The sequence below is a fragment of the Gadus morhua genome, chromosome 14, assembly GCF_902167405.1.
Source record: "Gadus morhua chromosome 14, gadMor3.0, whole genome shotgun sequence".
NCBI classification, from domain to species: domain Eukaryota; kingdom Metazoa; phylum Chordata; class Actinopteri; order Gadiformes; family Gadidae; genus Gadus; species Gadus morhua.
In genome coordinates, this window is record NC_044061.1 from 1,531,184 (window position 1) to 1,557,963 (window position 26,780).

Below are 26,780 nucleotides of genomic sequence, written 5' to 3' on the forward strand. Positions count from 1 at the left end.
TAACCTCTATACAGGTCTTACATTCTGCAGCGTGTAGCGGGTAGAGGATTTATCATCTTTTTCATTTTCTTTATGTAGGTTGTATCAGATAGGAGTCCTGCTCCTCCTGGTATCCTCCTGGTCTCCTCCTGGTCTCCTCCTGGTCCCCTCCTGGTCTCCTCCTGGTCTCCTCCTGGTCTCCTCCTGGTCCCCTCCTGGTCCTCCTGGTCTCCTCCTGGTCTCCTGGTCTCCTCCTGGTCTCCTCCTGCTCTCCTCCTGGTCTCCTCCTGGTCTCCTCCTGGTCTCCTCCTGGTCCCCTCCTGGTCTCCTCCTGGTCTCCTGGTCTCCTCCTGGTCCCCTCCTGGTCTCCTCCTGGTCTCCTCCTGGTCTCCTGCTCCTCCTGGTCTCCTCCTGGTCTCCTCCTGGTCACCTCCCTGGTCCTCCTGGTCCTCCTGGTCCCCTCCTGGTCCCCTCCTGGTCCCCTCCTGGTCCCCTCCTGGTCTCCTCCTGGTCTCCTCCTGGTCCCCTCCTGGTCTCCTCCTGGTCTCCTCCTGGTCTCCTCCTGGTCCCCTCCTGGTCTCCTCCTGGTCTCCTCCTGGTCTCCTCCTGGTCCCCTCCTGGTCTCCTCCTGGTCTCCTCCTGGTCTCCTCCTGGTCCCCTCCCTGCTCCTCCCCTCCCTGCTGCTCCAGATCAGTTCTGGCTGCCGGTGGAACTGAAGGAGACCATTACCCAGCAGGACCTGCGCTGGATTGCGTCCACGCTGTGGAGGAACCAGCGGCTGCGCCCGGACGTCCAGCTCTGGTATGAGCCACCGGTTCCTGCCCTCCTCTACAGCCAGGTCCCGTCACCAGATCGCTTCTGTATGCACCGGCTCCTGGTGTGGACGGCCTACCGCCGGTGGAAGGTGAGGCTGTCCTGCCCCCAGTGCAAGGGGCAGCTCACCGGGGCCGGCGTCCACAGGAGGGCACGGGAGTTCCTGGACGTGGACAGGTACTACCCAATGGGGCCGGAGACCCTCAGGTGCATCTCCCCCGGTTGTGTTACTACCTGTCCACGAGCCAGAGCGTCCTGGACCAGCTGGGCCCAGAGCGTCCTGGACCAGCTGGGCCCAGAGCGTCCTGGACCAGCAGGGCCCAGAGCGTCCTGGACCAGCTGGGCCCAGAGCGTCCTGGACCAGCTGGGCCCAGAGCGTCCTGGACCAGCAGGGCCCAGAGCGTCCTGGACCAGCAGGGCCAGAGCGTCCTGGACCAGCTGGACCCAGAGCGTCCTGGACCAGCAGGGCCTGGCTCTCCCACGCCTGGCCAACCAGCTGCTGGAGACCCCCAGCGAGGAGGGGCTGCAGCGTTCGGCCGCTACATGGAGCTGTGCAGTGACTTTACCCAGCAGGCCCGGTCTCTCCCCGGTGGTCTGACAGAGCCCCCCGAGCCTGGGGCTGTCCCCACCAACAGGTGGCTCCTGACGGTGTACGGGAAGCACTTGATGAGCCGTGTGGGCCATCAAGGCCTCACCTCCACCTTTGGCTCCATTTTAAACATGGATTCCACAAAGAAGGTCTAAAGGACATCAACAACAATGCATGAAATATCCCAGCTTGTGAAGGTTATAGTCACAAATGTGTCAATGTTTATTTGATGTGCCTTTTTGCGTGTGTAAATCCCTATTTTATGTGTTTATTCCTAGATGTACTTTTGTGTATATATTTAGCTTCTGTTTTGTTCTTATTCTAAGTTCTATTATTGTTTTGAAAGCACTCTGAATTAGTTTATTCTGATTAATTCCAGATGACCAAAAAGCTGTGTGGAGCCGCCAAGGGGACGGCGCTCTGGGTGTCCTCCGTCAGCAACGAGAAGGGGCAGGTCCTGACCAGCGTCCTGACAGCCCAGGAGGGACCTGGACCGGATGGTGTCAGGCCTCATCAGGCGCTACAGCGAGGCGGGCGTGGACCGGATGGTGTCAGGCCTCATCAGGCGCTACAGCGAGGCGGGCGTGGACCGGATGGTGTCAGGCCTCATCAGGCGCTACAGCGAGGCGGGCGTGGACCGGATGGTGTCAGGCCTCATCAGGCGCTACAGCGAGGCGGGCGTGGACCGGATGGTGTCAGGCCTCATCAGGCGCTACAGCGAGGCGGGCGTGGACCGGATGGTGTCAGGCCTCATCAGGCGCTACAGCGAGGCGGGCGTGGACCGGATGGTGTCAGGCCTCATCAGGCGCTACAGCGAGGCGGGCGTGGACCGGATGGTGTCAGGCCTCATCAGGCGCTACAGCGAGGCGGGCGTGGACCGGATGGTGTCAGGCCTCATCAGGCGCTACAGCGAGGCGGGCGTGGACCGGATGGTGTCAGGCCTCATCAGGCGCTACAGCGAGGCGGGCGTGGCTCCCCCTGTACCCCTCCACCTGGACTGTGGCTGCTGCGAGGAGGCGGGAGGGGAGAGCGAGCTGAAGGCCAGGCTCGGCGGCTGGCCAGACCTCGTCATCCGGCTGGACGTCTGGCACTTCCTTCGGCGGCTTGCGGCCGGATGCAGGACCGACGCCCACGCCCTGTACCCCGTCTTCATGGCCAAGCTCTCCGTCTGCCTGTTTGAGTGGGACCCTGAAGAAGTGGCCCTTCTGCACCACGCCAAGAGGGAGGAGCTCCGGAGGGAGGGTGTGCCCGGCATCTCCGAGGCTCTGGTGGACAGCTGATTGACCAAGGCCCAGTTGGCGCTGTAATCATAACAAGAAGGTGCTATAATCAAATAATGAATGGGGGCTGCTCACTTTCTATCTTTATTCAGACCAACATTAATATGGGTTCCACACATGTTGATGTACTTATTCCTCTAATTCCGATATTGTTTTCATTCCCAGGAGAGTTGATAGGCATCGACTACCTGTACCTGCAGACGGGGAAGTGCATGCAGGCCATGGATCCTGAGGGGGAGGAGACGGAGCAGCTGCTGGAGGACCTGGCCGACGAGGCAGAGGATGAGGGCTTCACAGACGACACCGAGGCTAGTCTGGAGGTCTTCTCTGCCCTCATTTCTTTACCACCTGCTCAGCCCTCCACCAGTGGTTCCTGGTCGGCTGCTCCTCCTCCTCCTCCTCCTCCAGTTGCTGTCACCGCTCCGGGGGCCACCCCACAGCTTCCTGTTGAGCAGTTGGTAAGTACCAAACATAACATTTATGTTTGTTTCCTATTCGTCCAGCATCGATGTTATAAACATCCCGTGCTGGGACAGGGTGGACCGTCTAGCTGAGTATCTGGTGGGGCTGAGGAGCAGGACCAGCCTGGGGGACCGGGACCGGGACGTCCTCGTCGGCCTGTGGGAGGACCTGCTGCCCTACGACCAGCAGAGGGCGCTGTATCCTCGTCGGCCTGTGGGAGGACCTGCTGCCCTACGACCAGCAGAGGGCGCTGTATCCTCGTCGGCCTGTGGGAGGACCTGCTGCCCTACGACCAGCAGAGGGCGCTGTATCCTCGTCGGCCTGTGGGAGGACCTGCTGCCCTAAGACCAGCAGAGGGCGCTGTATCCTCGTCGGCCTGTGGGAGGACCTGCTGCCCTACGACCAGCAGAGGGCGCTGTATCCTCGTCGGCCTGTGGGAGGACCTGCTGCCCTACGACCAGCAGAGGGCGCTGTATCCTCGTCGGCCTGTGGGAGGACCTGCTGCCCTACGACCAGCAGAGGGCGCTGTATCCTACACGGCACCAGGACAGGCTGCTGACGGGGCGCTTCAGGTCGCCTGATAAGAAGGGAGAGTTCACGTCGGGTGTGGACAGTGTGCGGAGATGCACCATCTCCTGCACAGTGGCCAGTAGATGCCGTCTGCTCCAGGCTCTGCACCATCCACCATCCAGGGGAAGGGGTACCTCTCAAGGTGGAGTCTGATCCTGCGAGACTACCGCAGGCCCAGGCAGCTCATCCTGACCGACGGGGCCGTGATGTCCACCAGCAGCCTGCAGCTGGTTGAGGTGAACCAGACCACCTTCATCCAGTGGCCCAACAGCAGGGTGTCTCCGTGCTGGGCCAGGGTGTGGACCTGCCTGCCCCCACCCTGTGGCCACAAGGGTCTTAACTCACACACACTGACACACCGACGGCACCGCATGACGGTTGGTCGAGGTCGGACTTGAACCAGCGACCCCGTGGTCATGAGGCGCCGTCAGCCGCTAGCTGGGCGGTGCTCCTTCTGACGCTCACCGTCTGTCCGTCACGACTCTACCATGACGTCATCTGTCTGTGTTTGGCTGGGAGGAGGTTTGTCTTCGGGTTCATTATCTTTGATGGAAGTGTGACGTTTTGATGAAAGGGAAATATGAGAGGGAAATATATATATATATATATGGTTCAATATGTATAACCTCTAACACCTAAACTAATCATCTCTAGTACCTAAACTAACCATGTCTAGACTCTAGTACCTAGAGTCTATACATAATATATATTAGGCTAAAGTAATAACTTTTATGTGACTTTGCGGATGGTTGTGAAGTGTGTGAAGAAGGTTTCCTGTTGTACGCGTCAGGACGGCTTCTGGAGGAGTTATGAACGACATGAATCATAGAACAGGCCGACACATGTTTATTGTAAGAAATAACTTTTAGTTGGTTAACAGGAATGGAATCACAGTTATCTGAATAATCACCATTCATTAATAATTAATTCATCATTATGTTCTGATTGATTTCCTGTAACTAAACCCTAAACCCTGGAATCAAACCCTAACACCTTTCTATACCCTGCGTGAATATGTATAAACCGATACGTCCCAAACAGTGAGGGTAGACTAATACACAGACAGGAATGAACAGCATTGACTAAAACCAAGAGTAATAGAATTACACAACCAACCATTTGATAGATGATTATTATTTTCCCATGTGATTCTTGTGTAGGTGTTAACATAACAATATTGTGTTAACAGTATCATTGATTTCTCTACATGTGTGTTTCTATTACAGACCCTTGTTATCAACATTAAACGTACAATTCCATTTAACAAGAAAACACACGCACCCCTCACTGTTAATGATCCACAGGCTGCACTGAGACCTTCACTGACCATCCTCTACCGTCTATGATACTATACTTGTTATACTTTATATATACACAACTAGATATATTGATCCACATATACATACATGCATGAAAACACTGCCTGCAGTTATATATATATATATATATATATATATATATATATATATATATATATAAATAAAATGTAATTTTTCATTTTCGTCCGCTTATCCGGGGTCGGGTCGCGGGGGGAGCAGCTCAAGCAGGGGGCCCCAGACTTCCCTTTCCCGGGCCACATTGACCAGCTCTGACGGGGGGATCCCGAGGTGTTCCCAGGCCAGTGTTGAGATATAATCTCTCCACCTAGTCCTGGGTCTTCCCCGAGGTCTTCTCCCCACTGGGCGTGCCTGAAACACCTCCCATGGAAGGCGCCCAGTGGGCATCCTTACCAGATGCCCGAACCACCTCAGCTGACTCCTTTCTAAGTAAAGGAGCAGCGGCTCTAATCCGAGTTCCTCACGGATGGCTGAACTTCTCACCCTATCCCTAAGGGAGACGCCAGCCACCCTTCTGAGAAAACTCATCTCGGCCGCTTGTACCCACGATCCCAATAAAATAAAATAATTGGGTAATAATCATATAGTAGAACAAAGAAACAAATCAACAGGTATATTACAACAAAATAATACGAGTCCACCTTGTGGTCAATGTATGGAATGACACACATAGTCCACAGAGCAAGAAAACACTGCCAGCAGTTACATAATAAATATATATATATATATAGATATATATATATATATATATTATATATATATATATATATATATATGATACCGTGTTTCTACATACTAGAGACTCTAGCAGGCAAACAGAACTGACGAGGTTACATTAATTTACATGGTTTAGTGCGTGAGGAGTCACCACACACTCTAACAGCTTTGGTCCGGGCTTCACCTGCTGCTCCAACACTAAAATAAGGGAACATGTGTTCGGTGAAAGTGTCTTGATGGGTGTAGATGAGAGTCATGTCTTCAGGGTCGTAGAAGGACACCTTCCCTCCATCATGGTCCAGCTGGACTCTGATCCTCTCTGGAGTCCTCTTCACTTTCAGGGTTTCACCAGTACCCTGAGTGTACTTTCCACTGTCATTAGATAAACACCAGATTCCATTAGCTGGTGAAGCAGTACGCTCTCCTCTCCTGTCTACTGACTCTTTAGCAACACCTATTAACCAGTGAGGATGGTCTCCCACCCTCACCTCCCAGCAGTGTTCCCCTGAGCTGAAGCCCTCAGAACCCAGAACATTACTGTACATAGTGAACCTCTCTGGGTTGTTAGGAACCTTCTGGGTTACATCGCTCTGTCTCACGCTGGTCAGATCATCAGACAGAGAGAGCCAGCGGTATGCAGTGTTTGGGTCCAGAGTAACGGGGCTGAAGGTGGTCCTCTGCCCCATCTTCTCACAGACTCTGTGGGCCAGGTTTCCCAGGTGTTTGGCCTCGTCCAGCAGCGCTCCAGGAAGCAGCTGGGGATCAGAACCGGAGAGCAGGGCTCTGGCGCTGGTCTGGGAGCGCGTGGAAGCGCTGAGGAACGACAGGCCGTCCTTCTGCAGGTCTGCTTCTACAGCCGAGAGACCCTCTGAGAGAGACTGGATCTGCTCCTGAAGGGTCTTCCTCTCCAGGAGGATCCTCTCCCTCTTCTGCTCCTCTTCCTCTCCCAGGGCCTTCACTCTGGCCTCCTCTTCCTCTCTCAGGAACCGGTGAAGCTGTTCAAACTCCTTCCTGATCCGCCTCTCGGTCTTCACCCGCTGTTCCTTGAGGTGAGGAACCATGGCCTCATACGTCTCCTCCAGCTCCTGGTGTCTCCTCCTCCTGCCCTGTAGAGCCGTGAGGTCAGGTCTCAGCTGCTGCTTCAGCTCCTGGACTTGTTCTTCTAGAGGAACCACTGTGTGACCCTGGTGGTGAGGGAACTCACACACATGACACACAGCTCTCTGCTCGTCCTTACAGAACCACTTGATATCCTTTAAGTGCTCAGTGCAGACCACCTGGGCCTCATCAGAGGGGCCAGACCTCTGTCTTCCAGCGTAGGAGTCAGCGAGCTCCTTGATGGAAAAGTTAACGACTAGCTCCTTTGAGGATTTCCTCTTACAGACGGGACAGTTCTTGTTCTCCGCTTGGCCCCAGAAGTCCTGGAGACAGCTGGAACAGAAGCTGTGGTGACAGCCCAGAGACACCGGGTCCTTGAGGATCTCAGTGCACACACTGCAGGTCAGGAAATGTTTGAGAGGAGGAGGGTTTTCTTCAGCCATTTTAGCGGAGGTCTAGACGGGAATACTCTGAACTCTTTGTTAATAAAATCCAGAGGTGGTCTGTACCCTACGGATTCGGGAGGTCTAGAAAAGAGAAACTTATATCAATATAACTCGACAGTCGACAACAATAACTAACACCTATAAAGATATCAATCACGTTGTTACTAGAATCGGTTGCATTGGCTTCTACGTTACAATCATCTTTAACGAATGCTATCTACCACCGGCAAATTAACATTAACTAGGCCTACAACCCCATCAATTTTGAAATCTACTAAGCCAAATGTTACCTTTGATGGTAATATAACCCAGAATACTAAGGTTATCTTGTAATATGCGTGCTGTGTTCATATATCCCAGAATACTAAAGTCAGTAATGTGTATGCACGGTCGTCTTCTCTACCTTTATCTAAACTGAATACACATTAGCTTGCCCTGAATATGAGGCTATAAATTATACCAATGACATAACTTTACTCACTTTGGTTCACGTGTGGATTATTGGTCCGCTGACAAAACAGAAAATGAAACTTATGGAATTGGGCAGGTCCATGTGTGTTTGCGTATGTTTGCGCGCGCCCTGCGTCTCGCAAGCAGGAAACAACCGTATTGAATATGTCCATGTATGGAAAGCCAACTCCCAGAAATCGACCTCATTCAGCCACGTCGCACCTTTATTACGGCGTTAAAAGCGCCTCACATTTTCTTTTCATATAGTTGTATATGAGTGAAACCGCAGACATCAGCGTGGTCACCGGTCATTCACCTGGTTAACCATGATCAACTCATCTCAGATCTGTGTGTTTACATAACTTTCATGCGTATCATTGTATGGAATTGGTGTGTAGGCTATGATGTTATTTTTAACACCATTTTATTAAGACTTCTTGTTTGAGTTTCAGTTTGAGAAAGCGCGGTTCAGTGGGACTTTGTCTGCTGCAGCCAGGCCGAATGTCAATGTGACTAGGAGGCCTGTTGAGGTAATGGATGTACCTATAGCCAGGGTTGCCAACTTTGGGACTTTGGCTGGAGTGAGACTCTAAAATATTAGTGTGAGCGGCTAATTTTTTGGACGACCCATAACCCTAAAAAAATGTTTGATACAAAATAGTCCTCGTTTAGTATAAACCCTCATCTATGAAAAAAAGTTAAAGAATGGAAACGCTTTTTCAAAATGTATAATCTGGGCCACCTTGAATCATTTGGGGAATTTAAAAGTGCCACTAGCCCGATTCTCAAGTATTCCAAGATATACCCTCGGCTAGGCTCTACCCCCCGTGAAAATCGACAAGATATACTATTTTGCATAGGCAAACGTCCCACCAATATTTATACCACTTGCTTACTCTCTATAGGTCATTCATGGTTTTATATTTATAATTTTTATTTTACTTTACATTTAATTCTTCATAATTCAGGCATTACAGAGCTTTCATGGTCATAAATAAAAAATACGAACTGCAGTTTAATTTCTTTGTTTGTTCTTGAATTGACGTAGAATGGAGAAAAGGCTCATGGGATTGGGAAATGCGGTTATCCAATAAACAGATGGAGGTCAAGTCTATTTTCGGAAATGTAGGGGGATATATTAGTGGCCCCACGTCGAATGGTATGACCCAAGATACGTCAGACAGAGAAAGCGCGCAAATTCGACGGTACCACCTTGTCATTTGTTTACCCAGGTGCCATGGCAACACCATTGCTACCTCTCATTGGCTGAATCTTTGAGAACGTTGTAGACTTAATCGATATAAGGTGGCGGGGAGACGAAGCTCTGTTCGTTTGTATATTTTATTTACGTGACCATATTTTTGTTTTATGTTAAAAAAAAAAGAATCAAAGAACCAGTTCTTCTTGTTTTGGGGAACAAGTTCTTGTCGTTCACGTTCGGGATTCGTTGGTTGTGAACGGATCGGTCGCGACCGACCCATCCCCAAACGCGCATCAGTGGGCTCCGACTCCGGCTCTGAACTCTCTCTGACCTTTTCAAACGCAACTTAGTATCAGGTGCGTGGTTTTCAGCGAATCAACGATCAGAGAATACTGCCGTGATCACGTTGTAGGTAGGCAGATGTTACAGCTGTTAGTCTGCTCCCGCAGAAAATGAACGGGAGTATTTTTTATTTTGGCGTGACATTTCTTGCGTGTGCGTGACAGCGTGAGATTGATGGTGAAAGCGTGAGAGTCACGCCAGGGGCGTGACTGTTGGCAACCCTGCTATAGCTGTGCCTGATGCCTAAAAACAGCCATACAGCCAAACACTATCCTTGTTTTGTAATTGTACTTCATCAGCTCCGTTCCCCCTCTCTCCCAGCGTCCCTCCAGCCCTGCCACTGTCCCGTCTGGGAGAAGCACTCCATCAGCTACCCCACCTCGCACTCCATCAGCTACCCCACCTCGCACTCCATCAGCTACCCCACCTCGAGTGACGCCCCCTTCCAGTCCCAGCTTCTACAGGCCTGTCCCCCCTTTCTCTCTGCCTCCATCCAGCCCTGTCATGTCGGCTGTGAGGACCAGCTCTTCCCCTCTGGTCAGTGCAACTGTAATAACCTCTATACAGGTCTTACATTCTGCAGCGTGTAGCGGATAGAGGATTTATCATCTTTTTCATTTTCTTTATGTAGGTTGTATCAGATAGGAGCCCTGCTCCTCCTGAGGCCTGTTTCAGGTAGCTGGTTTAACATACTCTGAGTTTAATCCTGCGCTCTGAGTTGGTTGACTCAGAGTTCAGGGTTGAAAAGCAACTCTGGGTTTTCGGTTTCAGAACAGTGGGGTGTTCCACAAAGCCGGTTTTATCACATAACCGGGTAAGTTAACCCAGGGTTTTCGGTAACTCTAGGTTTTCCGTTCCAAAAGGATCACGGTATGTTAGTTGCTATAGCAACATATGCTCTGAATCAAACCTGGTCGGACCAGGTTTTGCGCAGGTTAAGTTTGAAACATAACCCGGTTTTGGGTATTTCAACCGGCGTTCACCGCAGATTTCATGTGTTCACAATGGCATGCCCTTTTGATGAGATAACTGCTGATATCAGAGCGCAAATTATACGTGCAATCCACCGGGAGCGATTGATAAGACCACGGCTCGACATCTTGGCATATTGGATTACTTTTTGCTGGAGTGGAGAGATATAGATTCTCGCGCAAATCTTTAATATATTTAAATAGCCTTACATAGCCAACACTACCAATCGAGGACCTGGCCTCAGTTCACTCCAGACTATTTGCGTAGCCCTCCGTTTTTTTCAAATGGTAGTTTTATCTAGGCTATAATGCTGGAGATGCTGAGCACATCCCAGTCGTTTCAGATGACCCATCCAAGATTTGTATCGGCCTCCTATCATACAAAGAGCAATATTGTCTGAGTAGCCTACTATGCCGAGAGGCATTTACAACATAAAGAATAAAATAGTCCTAACGGACTTGCATCCACTGGAGAATGTTCGATCGTAGCCGGCAGCTTCATTACAAGCACTGATCCATCTTGATCTGTGAAGTTGATGAATTGTCACTTTTAGGTTTTCTACCCAGTTACCAAAAAAAGAAACATTTGGAATAGTATGCGCTGTGGCAAGCACACGGTTTGCATGTGTTACTTCGAAGGCAAAAAAATTCTAAAATAGGCCACAAGAAAACACAAAAACCTACATTCAACCAGTGTGGGGTATGGCCCATGACTCTCTGAGGTGGTAGGTACCTCCAGGTAGGCCTACCCCCTCCATGCCAGGGCGCCCTGAATTTATGTTTATTAACAGCTCCTCCACCGGGGTCAAGACAATTTGAGGGCCAGATCCAGTCTGCCGACGGTCGGCCTTTTCACGATTGGCTTAAAAAAATGGCTTATTTAAATTTATACCAATACGATGGTGGGAAAAGCTTACCAGTTTGTATGTTTTTTATGCTTCATTTTTATACTTGATCTTCTGACCGCTTGGAAGCAATCGGAGTACATATTGTTTTAGAAGAAAGGGGTTATGTGGTAGGATCTTTAAGAATGCTTAACTGGGATATTTATATATTCATGGCTCAAATATTAAGGATCATGCTTTTGACGTGTAACTAACGCATTTACGCGGTCAGCGATCCGCTGCCAGGCTTTGGTTCTCCGGGTACCAGAGGTTTTAGCGTTCCCTTTTCTTGTGATAATGTCCTTCTCCTCGTCATAGCTCTCCAGGAGAACCTGGAGTTCCATTTCATTGAAATAAGCGGCCCGTTTCGCCATATCGATCAGGGTTTCCATGATCCATACATCACGTCTTTTTAAGTTTGGCGTGGACGCGCACAACCCTGTGTTAACCAACCCCGAGTTGATTGAACTAATGCATAACCGCTGCTGTGGAACCGCAAACTCTGGGTTGGTCGGCACAGGCTCAATCAACCTAGAGTTCAGCGTTAACTCAGTGTTTGTTAAACCTCCGTTCGTGGAACACCCCTCAGGTGATCAGCGTTGGGTTAATCAACTCTGAGTATGTTCACTCTGGGTCGAGGGCGTGCCTGTTGACTATGAAGAGCCATCATCAATGGATCTCTGATAACATGATCAAACATGGACCAAAAGCGTAGATCCACTTACTTTTCCCCCACGGAATTGGAAATTCTAATGAACGTGTATGCCGAGCAGTTACCCATTTTAACAAAAAAAAGCAATACCGCCGCGGCAGCGAGAGCGCGAGAGAGAGCCTGGCAGGAAATAGCTGAACAAGTCAATGCGTGAGTCAAATAAATTAGTAAAATAAAATAAAATAAGAGGAAAGTTTAATATCTTCCACTTATTCAATATGTAAATTGTGTGTGTGTGTGTGTGTGTGTGTGTGTGTGTGTGTGTGTGTGTGTGTGTGTGTGTGTGTGTGTGTGTGTGTGTGTGTGTGTGTGTGTGTGTGTGTGTGTGTGTGTGTGTGTGTCAATTTACGCAACCCCGAGTTGCCCCACGAGGACTTGGCAGCAAATGAAGTACAAAAATATAGTTTAAACAGGTAAACTAATGTTTAATTGAAATCAAATCAATTGTGCTGTTTTGCCTGCTCTACCTAATTTAACAGCTATGTTCAACATGTATTATATATTTGTATACTATATTTAAGCAGTAAATGTAAGTAGTAGGCCTACATTTCCCAGCCACCCCAACACTGCCAATATTTAATAGGATTTAGATATATTAGAAGGCTACACCTAGGCAAAATGCATTGTAAATATATATGTGTCTTCAAAATAGCGCTTACTGAATATTAGGGTAACATTTTCCTCCATGTTAGCAAATCGAAAAAATGCAGAGGCCCGGCAGACTGGAGGGGGTCCACCACCTGCAGCCCTCACAGAGGCTGAGGAGATGGCCCTCAGCCAACAGAGTATGCGTCCTGTGGCTGAGGGCATCCCTGGGGAGAGCTCCTCTGATCCCCCCCCACCCCCCAGGATAGAAGTGCCTTTACAGTATATGAGGTTGGTTATTCAAAATAATTAAATATGTACACGCAACCCAGCGCGTTGCAAATTAGATGGGGCAATATTCTGGCTCAAGTAATAATTGCACTGTCTAATCATCTTCTTCCAGTTACTGATGGCGTCATCGCCCTACTTGAACCAGATGCCCTCACCAACCTCCATGCAATTGTAACAATTCAAACGATGCAAAAGGATGCTTTGGAGATCCACATTTTGGAACATAAGTTATAGGTGGGTGAGGTGCAAACTGGGATAGGCTACTGTTCCCTGCTCTAAAAACATACCCAATATAAATGACTTTTTTTTTTTTGTGCTTTCAGGAAATAAAGAAATCCTCATAAGTAGATGGTCTTTATTAGAACACGGGCTGTGGTGGGACAAGTTATTTTGTTGAACAGTTTACTCAAAGGGTTTTACTTCAGTGAACAATGCAGACGATGCTGAGCATGTGCATGTAGAGAAGAACAGCATCTGGTTAAAAGCAGTAACAGGGTCTTTTCTGCCTTGCATTCTTAAAATGAGTTTCTTGACTTGCAGCAGTTATAGGTCCGTGGTTAGTCAGCTACTCTGATCATGGGAAAGCCACAACGTTGAAGTGACTGTAGTACAGAGCGGGTGGGATGCACGGGGCGGATCATTCTGCACATGCGTTAATTGCGATAAAAAAATAAAAAAATAAACTTAAAGCATGCCCCCGGTGCGTTTGACAGTTAACATGGGGGCTGAGAAGGTGGTCTAAATAAATGATAGATTGCGCTGAAAAACGATAGCGCTCGTGAAGAAAATGATCAGGAAAATAAAGTATATCCAACCGGGGTCTTAATAATCGTTCCTCACAGAGATTCCTTCTGAGGATCGCAGCCTCTACGTCCACAGGCTCTCGTAGAAAAGAACATGCCATTTCTAACACTTCCTTCTGTCGGAGAGCTGCCTTCAGCCTTATAGACAACTAACTCAGAGTAGGTCTAACCACCTCCCGAGCAGGTTAGGTCCACGGCGTATGTTGCCGCAGCAACTAACTCTCGGTTGCGCTGAACCTGCTACCTGAAACGGAAAACCCAGAGTTTCCACTAACTCAGAGCGAACAAACTCGGGGTTGCCTCAAAACCAGCTACCTGAAACAGGGCTCAGGTCTCCTCCTGGTCTCCTCCTGGTCTCCTCCTGGTGTTCTCCTGGTCTCCTCCTGGTCTCCTCCTGGTCCCCTCTTGGTCTCCTCCTGGTGTCCTCCTGGTCTCCTCCTGGTCCCCTCCTGGTCCCCTCCTGGTCTCCTCCTGGTCTCCTCCTGGTCCCCTCTTGGTCTCCTCCTGCTCCTCCTGGTCTCCTCCTGGTCTCCTCCTGGTCTCCTCCTGGTCCCCTCCTGGTCCCCTCCTGGTCTCCTCCTGTTCTCCTCCTGGTCTCCTCCTGGTCCCCTCCTGGTCTCCTCCCTGCTCCTCCTGGTGTCCTCCTGGTCTCCTGGTCTCCTCCTGGTCTCCTCCTGGTCTCCTGGTCCCTCAGGTGCATCTCCCCCGGTTGCGTTACCAACCACCTGTCCACGAGCCAGAGCGTCCTGGACCAGCTGGGCCAGAGCGTCCTGGACCAGCTGGTCCACGAGCCAGAGCGTCCTGGACCAGCTGGGCCAGAGCGTCCTGTACCAGCTGGGCCAGAGCGTCCTGGACCAGCTGGGCCCAGAGTGTCCTGGACCAGCTGGGCCCAGAGCGTCCTGGACCAGATGGGCCCAGAGCGTCCTGGACCAGCTGGGCCAGAGCGTCCTGGACCAGATGGGCCCAGAGCGTCCTGGACCAGCTGGGCCCAGAGCGTCCTGGACCAGATGGGCCCAGAGCGTCCTGGACCAGCTGGGCCAGAGCGTCCTGGACCAGCTGGGCCAGAGCGTCCTGGACCAGCTGGGCCCGGCTCTCCGGAGTTCAGATCATGAAAGCAAACATCTTTCTTTATGCAGCTCAATTCATCCTGCCAGTAATCCAGCAAATAGCGATATTTGATCACACTAAACCATAGAATAACAATATTAGATAGAAAATACTTAGAACATTTTGGCCAATAGAAACCTCTTTGGGTTAGGGTGAGAGGGAGGAGTGAAATAAGTTATAGTCACAAATGTGTCGATGTTTATTTGATGTGCCTTTTTGCGCGTGTAAATCCCTATTTTATGTGTTTATTCCTAGATGTACTTTTGTGTATATATTTAGCTTCTGTTTCGTTCTTATTCTAAGTTCTATTATTGTTTTGAAAGCATTAGTTATTCTGTAATTAGTTTATTCTATAATTAGTTTATTCAGTTTAATTCCAGATGACCAAAAAGCTGTCTGGAGCCGCCAAGGGGACGGCGCTCTGGGCGTCCTCCGTCAGCATCGAGAAGGGGCGGGTCCTGACCAGCGCCCTGACAGCCCAGGAGGGACCTGGACCGGATGGTGTCAGGCCTCATCAGGCGCTACAGCGAGGCGGGCGTGGACCGGATGGTGTCAGGCCTCATCAGGCGCTACAGCGAGGCGGGCGTGGACCGGATGGTGTCAGGCCTCATCAGGCGCTACAGCGAGGCGGGCGTGGACCGGATGGTGTCAGGCCTCATCAGGCGCTACAGCGAGGCGGGCGTGGACCGGATGGTGTCAGGCCTCATCAGGCGCTACAGCGAGGCGGGCGTGGACCGGATGGTGTCAGGCCTCATCAGGCGCTACAGCGAGGCGGGCGTGGACCGGATGGTGTCAGGCCTCATCAGGCGCTACAGCGAGGCGGGCGTGGACCGGATGGTGTCAGGCCTCATCAGGCGCTACAGCGAGGCGGGCGTGGACCGGATGGTGTCAGGCCTCATCAGGCGCTACAGCGAGGCGGGCGTGGACCGGATGGTGTCAGGCCTCATCAGGCGCTACAGCGAGGCGGGCGTGGACCGGATGGTGTCAGGCCTCATCAGGCGCTACAGCGAGGCGGGCGTGGACCGGATGGTGTCAGGCCTCATCAGGCGCTACAGCGAGGCGGGCGTGGACCGGATGGTGTCAGGCCTCATCAGGCGCTACAGCGAGGCGGGCGTGGCTCCCCCTGTACTCCTCTACGTGGACTGTGGCTGCTGCGAGGAGGCGGGAGGGGAGAGCGAGCTGAAGGCCAGGTTCGGCGGCTGGCCAGACCTCGTCATCCGGCTGGACGTCTGGCACTTCCTTCGGCGGCTTGCGGCCGGATGCACGACGGACGCCCACGCCCTGTACCCCATCTTCATGGCCAAGCTCTCCGTCTGCCTTTTTGAGTGGGACCCTGAAGATGTGGCCCTTCTGCGCCACGCCAAGAGGGAGGAGCTCCGGAGGGAGGCTCTACCTTCTGGACGGGCTGAACCGGTGGAACCAGGACCGGGCTGCTGCTGCTGTGGCTGAGAAGATGTCCGCTCTCCTCAGCTACTCGGGGGATCTGGTACATTGTGTCAACACATGTGGCACCAATGTGTTTGGACAGATGTTTGTCCCCTCCTTCCGCCTCCCCACCGAGTACACTGGTAAGTAGTGGTAGTACACTGGTAAGTAGTGGTAGTACACTGGTAAGTAGTGGTAGTACACTGGTAAGTTGCACTGAATACTGAATACTTCAAACTGGGACATGAAATGATGACCAGGCATGTGTACATTTGAAATAAAATGATTTTAATTCTGGAAAAACAAATTAGATTCACATATTGGCATATTCTGTCTTCCAATCTCTCATCATAAATATAATCATAACAAGAAGGTGCTATAATCAAATAATGAATGGGGGCTGCTCACTTTCTATCTTTATTCAGACCAACATTAATATGGGTTCCATACATGTTGATGTATTTATTCAGCTAATCCCAATATTGTTTTCATTCCCAGGAGAGTTGATAGGCATCGTCTACCTGTACCTGCAGACGGGGAAGTGCATGCAGGACATGGATCCTGAGGGTTAGGAGACGGAGCAGCTGCTGGAGGACTTGGGCGACGAGGCAGAGGATGAGGGCTTCACAGACGACACCGAGGCTAGTCTGGAGGTCCTCTCTGCCCTCATTTCTACTTCAGCACCTGCTCGGACCTCCGCCATTGGTGCCTGGTCCGCTGTCCGTCTGCTTCCACTGGCGAGAGACCGGATCTGCTCCTGAAGGATCTCCCTCTGCAGTAGGATCCTCTCCCTCTCCAGGAAGTTCCTCTCCCTCTCCAGGAGGATCCTCTCCCTCTCCAGGGCCTCCACTCTGACCTCCTCTTTCTCTCTCAGGTGAAGCTGTTCAAACTCTGCTCTGATCCGCCTCTCGGTCACCCACTGTCCCATGAGGTGAGGAGGCATGGCCCCATACTTCTCCAGCAGCTCCTGGTGTCTGCTCCTTCTGACCTGGGCCTCATCAGAGGGGCCTGACCTCTGTCTTCCAGTGAAGGAGTCAGCGAGCTCCTTGAGGGAAAAGTTATCGGCTATATCCTTTGAGGATTTCCTCTTACAGACGGGACAGTTCTTGTTCTCAGCTTGGGCCCAGAAGTTCTGGAGACAGCTGGAACAGAAGCTGTGGTGACAGCCCAGAGACACCGGGTCCTTGAGGATCTCAGTGCACACGCTGCAGGTCAGGTAATGTTTGAGAGGAGGAGGGTTTTCTTCCATTTTAGCAGAGGTATAGACAGGAAGCCTCTCCGGATGTGTTCCTTAGTTCTGAACTCTTTGTTAATAAACTCCAGAGGTGGTCTGTACTCTACAGATTGAGGAGGTCTAGAAAAGATAAACAATCATCAGCATAACCCGACAACAATAACCCATCAAACAATAAAGATTGGTGTGTCTCTCATGAATACTATCTACCATCGGCAACTTAATATTAAAATCGAATTGGTAAACTACTGAGCCAAATGTTAGTTTCTGTGTTCATATATCCCAGAATGCTAAAGTTATCTTGTAATATGCGTTCTGTGTTAATATATCCCAGAATACTAAAGTTAGTATGTATTGTGTATGCAAGGTCATCTTCTCTAACTTTATCTAACCTGAATTCGCATTAGCTTGTCCTGAATATGAGGCTATGAATTATACCATTGAAATAACTTTACTCACTTTGGTTCATGTGTGGACCATCGGCCCACTGACAAAACAGTTCTCCTTACTGCAATAGATCATTCTGGTCCTTTGAACACTCACATCAAGTGATTCCTCTTCAACTGAAGGCTTCTCATTCTGAAGAAGACCAACTCCCTGTATCGTCCCAATGACTGAACTCTGATCCTAGGTTCATAATAAAAAGATATGAATACTGTCTGTTTACAGGTTAATCATTAACAGATCTGGGGCCGTATTCACAAAGGATCTTAGGGCTAAAAGTAGGTCCTAACTGGCGAATTTAGGAGTAACTCCTAAAAATAATGGGCGTGTCACTCTTAAATTTAGGACTCCTAACTTTTTTCACTAATAGCAATTCACAAAGTATTTTAGGACTAAAAGTAGCACCTAAGTCTAGGAGAGCTTAAAAGTCCTCAAGAGGACTCCTAACTCAGTAAGACCTATTCACAAAGAATCTTAAAATGCCTGCGAGACGAAATGTTAGGGTATTCAACTTATTGTGGAGTTAATGCGCGATGCAATAACATCCCCGACTAACAGGAATAATCCGATTAGTCCCGAAATAAAATGTTATAAAAATTATAAGTTATAAAAAAAAATATATAACTTATAAAAAATAAAAATAATTGCGCCATCAAAAGACGAGGACGTGTTCGTCAATAGGAAGAAACTGCATGTAAACCCAATGCAAATTTTAACATAGCCTACTGGATGTTGTTGCAAAGTGGCCTGGATCTTCAGCTACCCATGATTCGCGCATTTTAATGGTGAGCGGTCTGAGGCAGCTTTTTGAGATGTGCCAGTTGGGTGTCACTTGCTGGGTGACAGTGACTATCCATGCAAGACGTGGCTCTAGACACCCTACCTCAATCCACAACCGGGAGCACAGTTAAAGTGTAACATGTAAGTGATTACGCAGATTACGCTTAGTCCTATGCGTAAAACACATCGTATTGGCTCTTTGCGAGCACACAAACATACACGAAATGTTGTGGAGAGAGGAATTGGGCAGATGAAACGTCGGTTTCATGTCCTCCACGGCGAAATACGCCTCACCCCAGAGAGGGCAAGCACAGTAATCACTGTATGTGCCATTCTACACAACCTCTGCAAGCGGAGGAACATTACACAGTTAGACGATGATGATGATGATGATGATGATGATGATGATGATGATGATGATGATGATGATGATGGCGATCAACATTACAAGGAATTTGGCCGTGTGGAACTGAGTGGACAGGCATTTAGGGATCACTTTGAAAACACATTTTAGGTAAACACCTTGGCACAAATCAGTCAACACTTGGGTAGTTCGTAACATTTATTTTCTTTTAGATTTTACGTATTTTTATTGTTTGCTTTCTCTCTCTCTTGAACGTGCAGGCTACAACGTCATTATCGTGGTCTGCACAAAATTGCCATCATGCGTGTATTCTGCTAACTGCACTATAACTACTTAATAGGAATTCATTTCTAGCCTAGGCTATTTCCTTGTTTTTCGGTGATTCAGTGGGCTCGCCTGAACAACCAATCATCGAACTGGAGCAAGGTACGTTTTATTAGGGTTAGCCCTAATAAACTAACCCTACTCTGTTTTCTGGGAATAATTGACGCAAGCAGAAACCAGAAAACAAGCCGTTTTTTCTTTTTTTCGTTTTGACAAGAAAACGAAAATCAAGATTTCAGTTCGTTTATTCGTTTCTACGTTTTGTCAAAAAAACGAAAATCAATATTTCAGTTCGTTAATTCGTTTTTTGGTTCTTACTGAGCGAAACGAATTTACCACTCTATATCTGGTTTCCGCCGGTGGGCGGGTCCTCTTATTGCCTAGCGTGCTTCATTGCCCTGTGCTCTTCATAATAAAAGTTCTTCCGTTTGATAATGTCGAAAAAAAATTACTGTATCATAGACACCAGCAGACACAGAGGACCACACCACCCACAGTTAAGACTGACACGGCTTCAAATAACAATAATAGTGTTCATAATCATTTGACAATGAGAACTTATGAAGTTATGATGACTTCAGTGCAGTTGATGTTTATCCACAGTTAATACATGCAGAATAGACCTGAGGGCTTTACTACGACATCATTGTCCGGCTCTGAACTATGCGCTCTGTACGCGTTCACATCAAAGGAGCTGAGATCGCGGGCTGCTGATTTCCTCACAGCCTGAGAGCTGAGGAATCCAAGTGATTACAACATATTTCTGACAGCTGCACATTGCGCAGGGCTCTCCGTGAGACGCACGCAATTCAACCCATGCACACGCTCACACGCCACACAACTTGCGCCGCTATTTGACAGTGGAAGGGTAGGAATCAAATGCGTCCGGGTGAAATTTCAAAATCGTCCGGGATTTTAATAAAGCCTCAATACATGTTCACATATAATTTGCGTTGCGTTCCTCTGGGTCTGTCACAAACTAGTTGGGCTACGCCCAACGCTTTGCATTGGTGGAAGTGAGTAGGGGGAGTGGTTAAGTAAAGCCTTCAGATTGGACGGTTTGACTTTAGAGTTACCGTCATGTTTTGTATTATATTTTTTTACCATTATTGTTTTATAGGGACAAACATTAACACATTTCTCCTGCAGGGGATTGATAAAGTTCTATCTATGTAACAGAAGGGAACACTTACTCATACTCCATCAAATATTCATACTGATACTTTGCACACTTTACCACAGCATTGGCCTACTGAATGCCACAGATATATTTTTAAGCATTGGACTGAATGCCGCGTAAATATAATATATGTTTTGCACGTTTGCAACGTTTAAAAGTTCAGGGAAAGTATATGCCTCTACTGGTGTTGCTTAGACCAATATCCTTTTGAGGCAGTGTTGTTTCTGAATATTAGTGTTAAGGGCCAATAAGGCCTACTATCATACATTAGTCACCATGTCTGTGAACAAATTTGTATGCAGTTACACATTAATATATCCCCCCCCCCCCCCCCCCCGCCGCACCCCCCCCCCCCCCCCCCCCCCCCCCATTTACATTAAACAGATATTTTTTTCTTGCTGGAAGATATTTTATATTGTTTTCATATTATTATTTACTGACAGTGATTACAGAATGCGAGTTTGTGTTATATTGAAAGCGAGGCTGGGTGTGCCTATGAATATAGGCTACAGTGAGTTTTTTAAGGTGCTGTACAAGCAAATCATATTGACTACAGTGACAAAGAGTGTACAGTAACCTACTTCATTCAATATTGAATAGGCTACTGTAGCCTACACTATGTACAGATGGTTTTGCTCTTTGCTCATGGCAGTTGTGGCAGTCATTTTAACATGTCAGCAGGCAAGCTTCACTCATTCAAGGATGTATAATGCTTTGTCCTATAGCCTACTTGGAACGTGTTTTGAAATGGATCTATAGTAGCCTATAGAAATTTGCCAGCTGGAATACAAAGCAAACTCCTTCAAATGCACATTCATGGAAGTCTTGTATTGTCATCCCCAAATAATGCTGCAATGTAATAATATGCATCTTTAAATGCACAATAATGAATCATTACCTTTATTATGACTTATCCAAGATTTTTATTGGCTCCCAGAATGCAGGTCTGTTAGTGACTCCCATTATCTCTAAAAACAGACTGGGAAGTCGAGCCTTCAGTTACTGGGCTCCTTCACTGTGGAACCAGCTCTCCCCATGGGTCAGAGAGGCAGACCACCCCCCCCCCCCCCCCCCCCCTCACCTTTCGCACCTTGTAGTTTGGCCTTGGCGTCTCGCAGTCTCTCTGTGTTTCCATATATTCTCCACAGCTCCACCCCCAGTCTGAACCAACTGCAATTTTTCCCCTTGATTTTCCTGGGAGTTTTTACTCAGTCGATGTGAGGGCTTAAGGGAAGTGGATGTTGTTATGATGCTCATGCTATGTAAAGCCCTTTGAGACAAACTGTTTGTAAAAACGGGCTATAAAAATAAAATTGCCTTGCCTTGCCTAACCCGCTTGGACTGTAATTCATATTCATGCTACTAGTTTGATCATTGACTGACTACATGAATAGAGATTATTATAGAGGTCTTATAGTCAAACGGTATAGGGTATATACAAATTTCTATGTGTTTAGGCCGGTTATGAGATCTAGTTAACATCATTAAAAGTCATTTCCAAACACATTAAAGAAAAGAAAAAAACAAAAGCAAAGAGATTTTGCAGCAGTAGCACACTTTTACTTAAACAGAGTGGGATAGGAATCAGGTTAACAAAACATAACATCTAAGCTGTCTAACACATTACCAACGCAACATTGAAACATCATAAAACATCACAAAAAAAACAGCTGGAATACAAAGAGTTTGCTTTGTATTCCAGCTGGCCTGTTATGAGCAAATTTCTATACGCTACTATAGATCCATTCCAAAACATGTTCCAAGTAGGCTATAGGACAACGCATAATGCATCCTGGAATGAGTGAAGCTTGCCTGCTGACATGTTAAAATGACTGTCACAACTGCAATGAGCAAAACCATTTGTACAAAGTGTAGGCTACAGTAGCCTATTCGATATTGAATGAAGTAGGTTACTTTACACTCCCTGTCACTGTACAAAGTAGACAATATGATTTGCTTGTACAGCACCTTAAAAAACTCACTGTAGCCTATATTCATAGGCACACTCAGCCTCGCTTTCAATATAACACGCACTCGCATTCTGTAAACACCATCAGTAAATAATAATATGAAAACAATATAAAATATCTTTCAACAAGAAAAAATAATTTGTTTACTTTAAATGGATAAAGGTCAACAAATGCGCAATTTTCAGCTGTCAGTAATGTGTTGTGATCACTTGTAGGCCTATTCCTCATAGCTCTCAGGCTGTGAGGAAATCAGCAGCCAGCGATCGCAGGTCTGCTCTGCATGTATTAACTGTGGCTAAACATCAACTGCACTGTAGTCATCATAACTTCATAAGTTCTCATTTTCAAATGATTATGAATACTATTATTGTTATTTGAAGCCGTGTCAGTCTTGACTGTGGGTGGTGTGGTCCTCTGTTTCTGCTAGTGTCTATAATACAGTAATATTTTTGTCGACATTATCAAACGGAAGAACTTTTATTATGAAGAGCACAGGGCAATGAAGCACGCTAGCCAACAAGAGGACCCGCCCACCGGCGGAAACCAGATATTGAGTGGTAAACTCGTTTTGGTAAGAAGAACCAAAAAACGAATAAACAAACTTAAATTTTGATTTTCGTTTTTTTGGACAAAACGAAAAAACGAAAAAACGGCTGGTTTTTGGTTTCTGCTTCTGTCAATTATTCCCAGAAAACAGAGTAATGAAACGTACCTTGCTCTTGCTCGAACTGACAGCTTCTAAACTCGTGCACGAGAATTGACGTAATCCATAGCAACGGCGCGTCACTCTTAGTTCACTCTTTGTGATTTATCCTTAGTAAGAGTAGGTCTCGGCTAGCCTGGTTCTACCAGACTCTCGTACTTCACTTCATTAGGGGTCCAAGCCAACAGGTTGGATCCCTATTGTTTTTGTAGTGTTTGTTATTATTCCCCCGTAGAAGTGGGACCACAGCCCAAACCGTAAATGGTGCACACACGCCAATTGCATGACTAGATCCAGGTACGTGATGACGGCAGACGACCAAATCCAGACATGCCGGCCACTAGGTGGCGCTATACCAAGGAATACGCGTTTGGGGCTATAACTCCCACACCGAACCTCCCACAGTCAAAAACTTGTACCCACTTATTCACTGGAGTCTGCTGCATCTTTTGGCATAGGCCACGCCCATTTGCGTCCATAATTTTTTTTTTCGCAAAATCGCGAAAACCGCAAAACTGTATTTTCGCTACTCCTCCCACATTTCTTGACCAATCGACACCAAACTTTGCACACGGCATTTTCAGACGCACACGCATAGAAATGATAGACACTTTTTTGATCGGACCTTCGACGACGAAACGGTAGCGTTTTGAATATTGGTTTATGAGCTAAATTAGACGTGGAATATCAAAAATCCAAAGAAATCCAAAATGAGACATCGGATCGAGTCCAAATTTTACACACATGTTGGTGCTAACCTTAATGTCGTTCGACCAAAATTCCGGAAAAATTCGCCATTAGGGGGCGCCATAAACGAGGAAATTGTTTATCTTCTACAAAATTTCGCCGCGAAAACGCTACACTGACTTCTCGCTACTCCTACCACAGTCAAATCCTTTGTATCCACAGGTTCTGGGTAGCGTTTTGAACACATGCTTCGCGTTGTGCCGGCGAAACGCACATTTATTGTCGCGTTGTGCCGGCGAAATGCACACTTCTTGGACCCCTGCATAACTGCTTGCAGTTCTAGTTTCATTTGTACAGAGAGTCTGGACCTAATCAATTGACAAACGTTAACTCACTTGAAGGCGGGTGTCTGTTGAAGTCTAAAATGATTGGATCTGCCCTGTGCCACTCTGGATCTGCCATAACCAATCGCTAACGTTTGGTTGTGACGTATGTCATGCGCCGGGAATCACGCGCAGGTTGTACACAAACCAAACACCTTGCGCGTCTGCACGGAAATGTCCGTCAACGACAGCTGCAGGTTTTGTTCGTCGAATTTCATTTATCAGGGAAAAATTGCACATTGTAAATCAACTACCGACCTACAACAACAACTCAAACTGGCGTACGACTTCATCGTCATTGTTCTCAGACACGCCCTCTGTTCGCTGATTGGTGGCCGCTGTGGCGGCCCCAGAAAACCAAATTACATACAGCAGGTCCAGACCTAGTACTGAAGGGAAATTCAAATTGAGCGGAAGTACTTAGGCGGGCGGAGCCAGGCTAGGTCTCAGCGGCTTTGTGAATAACTTTTAAGAAAAAACTCCTACGTAAAATGTTTTAGCGCGAGTTAGGAGCACTCCTAGCGGTAAGATAAAATGCTTTGTGAATACGGCCCCTGATCAGTGTCTGATTACAGGTTTATCATTAACAGATGATCAGTATCCCCCAAGTGGACCAGAAAGAAGTCTTGTTGTTCCCGCGCTACTCAAGTTAGGAGGACGCTCTGAGACATTGGGACTTATTTCAGAGTTAGAACAGAAAATAAGAAATTATGTCTTCAGGAATTCAAAATACTTTAAATGGATCCTAATCATTAGCACCACCATAAAGACATCCACCCTCAATCGGCCCCGTTCACACGAAGCCGATTTCATGGCGAAACCGCAAAGGTCTTGTACGGTTCGGCCTTCCGTACACACGAAGCCGGCGAATCCGCTGACCGAAACCGCAAACTTCTGAAACCACCCTCGGAGGTGGTTTCAAATCTACCCGGTTTCGTTTTGGATTCGTGTGTACGCCTGAAACCGACTGAAACCGCAAACCATGACGTCATCGCCCCACCCCTCGACCTTCTAGCCAATGGCTCTTAAGCCCGCGGAGTCTCAGAAATCACATGCGAGCATGCGCATAAGGGCAGCCTTTATGCGCATGCTCGCCTCTTCTTCTTATTTCATTTCTTCTGGATTTCTGTACCAGAAGAGGCGCCCCTTATGGGCCTGGAATGTGTACTACAGCGTTTCTACAGATCTACCCGGTTTCGCTTGGCTTCGTCTTTACGGAGATACTTTGAAACCGGATAGATCGAAACCGTAACGGTTTCGCCCGTTTCGGCTTCGTAGCCGAACAGCAGTCCTTTACCGTTTTTAATTTAATTATCTCTACATGTTTCCTTTATAGCCCAGACTACATCGATTGATATTGAAACATTATATTTTCAAACAGAATTAAAAAATCAAACCCATAACACTAAACTTGATAGAATAAATAAAGGTCTTGAGGTTGGGGGAGAGGCCAGAGAGCTGTTCATTAAGAGTCCTTAATGATCTTTTATTGTCTTATTGTTCTCTGAAGCACAAAGTTCACGTCATTCCACTGGTCATGTGATGTGTTGGACTCTCTCCTGTCCTATTGTCTGGTTACGCTGAGAAAGTCTGAAGTCCAGCAGCAAACGGCTGCTGAGCTTCATTCTCTGGTCACCCTATGAGTTCTCTGACCCAAAGTAATGAGTTCTGTTCATCTGTTTCTTTGTGTATTAAAGGATCCTCATGAGCTGAGAACACGGGTCAGCTGAGGGTCCTAGCTAGGGGCCCAGCAGGGGGTCCTAGTCTGGGGCCCTAACCCAAAGGGTCCCTAGCCCTAACCATAGCCTTGTAAGATCCTCATGAGCTGAGAACAGGGGTCAGCTGGGTGGACTGCTAGCTAGGACCCCGGGCTAGGATCGCTAGCCTTTAAAATTGTTCATGACAATAGCTGGACAATGTATTGTTTTGTATTCTTTTTGCAACTATTTTTATAAAGCACCAAGAGGACTACCATCCAATTGTATTGTATCCTGTTCAATGACAATAAAGAATTATATCTTCTATCTATAAGAAGTTTCCTTCCTAGTGGAAATGGATTATGTTAAACTGATTAAATGGAGTATGTTGCACTTCATAGGCTTTTTATAGCGCCACATATTGTTAATTCTGGCCCATCCTTCGCATCTCTTCACGGGTTCTACAAATACTAGGGTCCTACGTTTTTCTTAAGACCCCTAACTAGGAAATCATTTATTGGCCCTGACTTTCACTGCTTAACAGGCAGATATTATGTTAACGATAACTACTGTCTACCCTGTAGGCCTACTCATTGAAGATCGGCTCACAAGGCACAGGGGCGCCACCATTTGTTTTTCTCCAAATGTGACTAAATGCCAGTTCCCGAATTATTGATTTGTAGGGAAATTTGGGGAAAATGACATCGACAAATATGTTCCATCATCTTCCAAAACGCAGAGGATGGATAGTTACTTGCGTACTTCCTTACTTCCCATGCATCCGATGCGCCAGCAGAGGGCGCTGTGGTACCACAACAAGTGTTCTGGCAATGCGGTAAACCACAAGCAGTCGATGGCCCTACATTTCATTAGAGTCTACCGACCCTAATCCTAACCCTGATTTAAATCGAACCTTGACTTAACCCTTACCTCACCCTTTTGATCGCAGAAT

At 47.8% G+C, this 26,780-nt stretch overlaps 3 protein-coding genes across 9 annotated transcripts in view; 1 reads left to right on the forward strand and 2 right to left on the reverse strand.

Annotated features, from left to right (window-relative positions):
- LOC115559178 (zinc-binding protein A33-like) overlaps positions 1-7,947 on the reverse strand; it is a 36,982-nt gene extending 29,035 nt beyond the window's left edge. For 2 of the 6 annotated variants that reach the window (XM_030377935.1, XM_030377929.1), the window contains exons 1-2: positions 7,773-7,944; positions 7,050-7,372 (exon numbers count right to left, since the gene is read on the reverse strand). In XM_030377935.1, the coding sequence (XP_030233795.1) occupies positions 7,050-7,288 (239 nt within the window). In that variant the 5' untranslated portion in view covers positions 7,289-7,372; positions 7,773-7,944. Of the gene's footprint in view, positions 1-7,024; positions 7,373-7,772 lie in introns of all 6 variants that reach the window. The other 4 variants (XM_030377933.1, XM_030377931.1, XM_030377927.1 and 1 more) reach the window with 4 other exon arrangements.
- On the forward strand, positions 567-16,702 carry LOC115559184 (uncharacterized). 2 transcript variants are annotated; one of them, XM_030377949.1, is made up of 4 exons: positions 567-2,343; positions 15,169-15,696; positions 15,745-16,205; positions 16,561-16,702. In XM_030377949.1, exons 1-3 carry the CDS (start codon positions 1,879-1,881, stop codon positions 16,084-16,086), a joined length of 1,335 nt encoding a protein of 444 aa, XP_030233809.1. In that variant the 5' UTR covers positions 567-1,878; the 3' UTR covers positions 16,087-16,205; positions 16,561-16,702. The 2 variants fall into 2 exon arrangements, with proteins under 2 accessions (XP_030233809.1, XP_030233808.1); XM_030377948.1 differs by having other exon boundaries at positions 567-780; positions 1,761-2,343; positions 15,169-16,205.
- Positions 16,575-18,010, reverse strand: LOC115559192 (tripartite motif-containing protein 5). The gene is made up of 2 exons (XM_030377959.1): positions 17,756-18,010; positions 16,575-17,416 (listed from the first exon to the last, which is right to left on the reverse strand). Exon 2 carries the CDS (start codon positions 17,309-17,311, stop codon positions 16,631-16,633), a length of 681 nt encoding a protein of 226 aa, XP_030233819.1. The 5' UTR covers positions 17,312-17,416; positions 17,756-18,010; the 3' UTR covers positions 16,575-16,630.
- Positions 18,011-26,780: the final 8,770 nt, after the last annotated feature.